At 36.9% G+C, this 4,496-nt stretch overlaps 1 protein-coding gene across 1 annotated transcript; it reads right to left on the bottom strand.

The window, feature by feature from the left end:
• Positions 1-2,472: 2,472 nt before the first annotated feature.
• LOC114716995 (uncharacterized) lies at positions 2,473-3,411 on the bottom strand. The gene has a single exon (XM_028902079.1). It carries the CDS (start codon positions 3,409-3,411, stop codon positions 2,473-2,475), a length of 939 nt encoding a protein of 312 aa, XP_028757912.1.
• Between the last annotated feature and the right edge of the window lie 1,085 nt (positions 3,412-4,496).

Genomic DNA, 4,496 nt, shown 5'->3' with positions numbered 1-4,496 from the left:
GATCTCAACGAGTACAAAGCTTGCGCTGCACTGTGTTTTGTTGGAAAACGTGGTTTAGGGGGGCAAAAATATCATCTATAAATTATAATGACCTTTTTCAATCTCACCACAGAAAATTGTGACCGGTTGATGGCGGTTCCAACCACATGGAAATTTGGACTTCATCGTGACCAAAGAAAATTGTGACAATACAAGAGCTATGCTTTCAAATCTTACCCTTTCAAATATAAATCGTCCAACCCCATGCAAACTTGAGGATATGATGTTGTGGATGTCAATTAGAGGTAGGAGTAATTGTGCGAGAGACCTTGCCAATTACAAATTTTCATGAGGTATTGAAAAGATATTCTAAACTTTTGCGTATGTTTAGTACGAGAGAAATGGAAGAAAAGAGGGGGAAGAAATTTTTTTATAAATTTGATCTAAAATATATGAGAAGTGGGGTTTTAAAATTTTAATAAAATATTAGATAAAAGAGTAATAAAAATTAATTAAAATTTTTTAAACATTTTTTTAAATTTTTTAAAATGAGCCCATTAAAATTTTCTCTTTCCTACCAACAAGATGTTGGTTGATATGGTAAGAGGTTTCATATTGTAAAAAGAAAAATACAAGTTTAAATTTTAGAAAGTACACTTGTTAGGACGTTTTTAATCTTAATACTTCTGACAGAGATTAATCTTAAGCCTAAAGTTAAAAAAATCTCCTACCAAACAGATCATTAATTACTTGATTAAGGTGGTTATGAAACCCATGTGAGGATTCACATGTTACTTAGTCTTGATGAGGTTTAGTAATACTTCTCCGATCCTTAACATAAGACCTAATGTTGAGTTAATCTTGATCCTAAATATAAGATCTATTTATCACATTTATCAATTTTTTTCCTAAATTATCCCTATTTATATTCCCTCAACCATAATCAAGTAGGAGAAGAAATGAGGATATTAAAGAAGATAATTACGGTGTTTTAGGAAAAACATATCATATTTTTATAATTAACTAACTTACCTAACTTTCTTAATTTAATCTAAGTTAGTTAAGTAGGTCTTATATTAAGGACAGGAAGATTGTGATAATAATTCCCTTTCTTTGTTTTTTTTTCCTTGGTGACATGATACTAATTCCTTTTACCATAGTTGGATTGCCCGCCGCCCGGGGGGGGGGAGGGCTAGCACAATGTTCCTAAAAGCCATGCATGAAAGCTTTGGGTAGAAATATTGGTGGAACGAAGAGAAACCACACCAAATTAAAACGGGTTATGTATGGAGGCATGTGCAAAAAAATGGTCCCCGGTTTATTTGGCCGACAACCGAACACACAATTAACATAAACATTTAAGTAATATTTTCCCAAGATTTCTCTTATAGGCACAACAGAATGAATTGATTTTCGCATAAATAAGAGTTGTTTTTAAGATAAAATACAAGAAATATTGAAGAAAACAGAGGATGGATACTTTCAAGTTTCCCTTTCTTCAACTACTTTTTTCTTAAATGATAAGCCAAATTCTTCAAAGGTATCGAAAGGGCAAAAAGTTATTGCCTCTAAAACCAAACATTTCTTCAAATGGCCTCCGCAACAACTCTTTCTAATTAGTTTCTGTGGCCAAAGAATCGTTCGTATCCAATCCACCAACCTTATCTTTTAATCTATCCATTATGACACCCTCTTTTGCTCCAATCGCTTCATCTCTAATTCATGGGTTTTTTTTTCCCAACTGAAATTCACAACTATAATTTTCGTCCTCAATATTGCCACACTTTGTCATCTCAATTTCATATTGTCATAATAATTGCTTTTGGCCTCTAATCATTATAAAATTGCAACACAAGGAATATATGAATTTTTTTAATTACTAAAAAAAATCAAATTCAAGTCATATTAAGTTCCAAATAAAAATAAAAAATTCAACATAACTTTTTACTCCTATACAAATAACTTCAACTTGAAAATGAAAATAAAAATGCAATTCCAACTTAATCTTTTTGCCATGCAAGATGTATAAGTTCATTTATCAAGTGATTATAAAGAAAGTTATTACAAATGCAATTCTTGTATTGTTCCACTTTTATTATCATTACAATTTTTATTTTATTTTATTTTTTAAAACTTAAACTTCCTTTTCACTCATAACACTTCAACACCAGCGGAATGTGCTCAGACAAAAAAAAAAGACTATTTAGTAATGCGTGAGAAACTCCATAGTTTGCTGTTTGCAGCTTAAGCATAAGCAAGCTATACATGCAAATATACATAAACACATATTATTATATAAATATTTATATATATATATATATATATATAAGGAATAACATATGGCACATTGGACGCATCGGCATTAATGCATTAAAATTTGTAGATAAATAATTTTTTCATCTTACCCTAAAAATTTAAGCATAAGTTAATGATAAACAAGCAATTTTACAGAATTACAGCAACAATTTTACTAGCCTTTTTGTTTTTGGCCCCCTAATTCTCAGCGGAAACAATAACGGCGTCGGTATCCCACCAGGTATCCGCATCAGATTCCGTTACATTTCGTAACGGCGAGCTGACATTCCTGAGGTCTCCCATGGTGACGTCATCGTGTACGTCGTCTCTTACGTAAAACTTCTCGACTTCGCCGAAACCGACCCCGACGATCTTGCCTAGGTTCGGCTTCCACTCGGCGATCACCGCCGGCAATCTTTGCCGGAGGCGACTATCCCAAATCTTCACGGCCGTTTTACCTGACACGTTTTTCTCGGCGGACAAAACCACAGGTGACGGTGAAATGGACGCCGCCGCCGGCGGCCGGGACAAACTTCCCGCGTAGATTTCATCATCTTCGAAGTCTAAACCGAGCCCAAACCCTATGCTGTCCCACAATTTGACTACGCTCTTGCTGTTGACGATTTCCGACAGCGAGAAAATGTCTCTGATGCTGCGACGTCGTCGGAGCCTGACACTGCCGCTCTGCAATCGGTCATCGATTCGGTGACCGGAGCCTCGAACTCTGAAATCTTCATCCCCCGCCATGCGCCAATTGAAGGGACTCATTAAAGAAGAAGAAGGTGTCGTCGTTTCATCGTCCTCTTCTTCTCCAAACTCCGACGACGGAGAAGACAGCGACGAGCTAGTTTCTTCCTCCTCCTCCTCCTCCTCCTCGTCGGAGCTGGAGTAATCATCGCCATTGAGAAGAGGGATCGAAGGAAGAGGAGGACTGTGGCGACGGAATGTGACGATTAGAACGTTAATCTTATTGATCAAACTTCCAAAGGTAGCGACGAGAGCGAGAACTAAAGCACTCCATTTGCAGAAAGTGTAAGCGAAGGAAAGAGATTGTACCCCAGAAGAAAAGGACGGGTTTTGCAGAGAGGTTAAACCCACATGAACATCTTTGAATCTGTTGATTACAGGAACTTCCATGTTTAAAGAGCAGCGGCGATGGATCGGATTGGGAAGGAAAGGTATTAGGGGTTATATATAGAAACATGGAAAAGTAAAATGATTAAGGAAGGTGGGAAAGGGTGTTACGTGGAGGATAACTATTGGTAATTGGGGGGAGAATATTCGAGCCACGTAAGGGAAAAGGGCGAAGAGATAGGAAGCTTTTTTGTTGGAGGGAAGATTGGAACGAAGGGAGTGTGGCTGAGTCAGCGTACGCGAAAATCAGGACTGATCGGAGCAACCGCGGTGGGGCCCACTCACCAGAAAAGCCATCGAGCAGTAATTGGTGGTGTTCAGCAATTCTGACCACACCCGTGGTGTACCCTCTGTGCCCTCAATGTTTCTGTTGTTTCTTTTGGGGGGCGATATTATCCCATGTGGTCGGTTCTTTTAGAGTCTTCCTTGTTCCGGGGATCGAGTGGTTGTTATTTCGCGGTTTACACTCTGTAATATCCCACTCGTGCAAGTAGTCGTGCTGATGGTGATGATAACGATGAAGAGAAGTCGAAGTAGGAAAAAAGTGAAAAATAAAAAGCATGTGAGCGTAATTAATACCAGCGAACATGGGTTGGTAACAAATTGAAGTATCTGGAATATGAATTAATTAATAATTTATGCATATGCAACTCGTGCACAGTTATAATATGGTCTCCCAAGTTAGCGTCTAACGTGTGGAATTCTATAAGCGTGTGGTAATTTTATTTGATGGCTCCTGGAAATTCCAACAATATGTTTTGACTTTGAAATTGGAATTATTCAATTCTTCATACCTAGTTAAGTAACCGTTTAGACTGATGATCATTAGTCATTTTATTTTATTTTATTACTAAACGCGGTTAATTACCAAATAATTCATAATCAATCTCGTAAATATTTAGTCTACATCGTGTGAATACTTTTGATTGGTGGTTTTCTTTGACCTAAAGTGTAATTTTTGTTGTATTTTGGCAACTTCTTTCTTCTTTTTCTTTTCCTTTCCCCTACCTAAGGTTACTTATTGAATTATTATATACCACCTTAATTTCTTCCTTTGGTTGCTGTTTAACCTCAAGATTGTTAGGTAA

This window comes from Neltuma alba, unplaced genomic scaffold, assembly GCF_004799145.2.
Source record: "Neltuma alba isolate B1F8T4 unplaced genomic scaffold, ASM479914v2 tig00011702_pilon, whole genome shotgun sequence".
In the NCBI taxonomy this organism is placed as follows: domain Eukaryota; kingdom Viridiplantae; phylum Streptophyta; class Magnoliopsida; order Fabales; family Fabaceae; genus Neltuma; species Neltuma alba.
Note: the sequence above shows the minus strand (reverse complement) of the source record. Positions and strands in the feature narration are given on the sequence as shown.

Excerpts from the sequence above, each read along its gene's own strand:
- LOC114716995 (XM_028902079.1), bottom strand. The coding sequence starts at position 3,411 with ATGGAAGTTCCTGTAATCAACAGATTCAAAGATGTTCATGTGGGTTTA.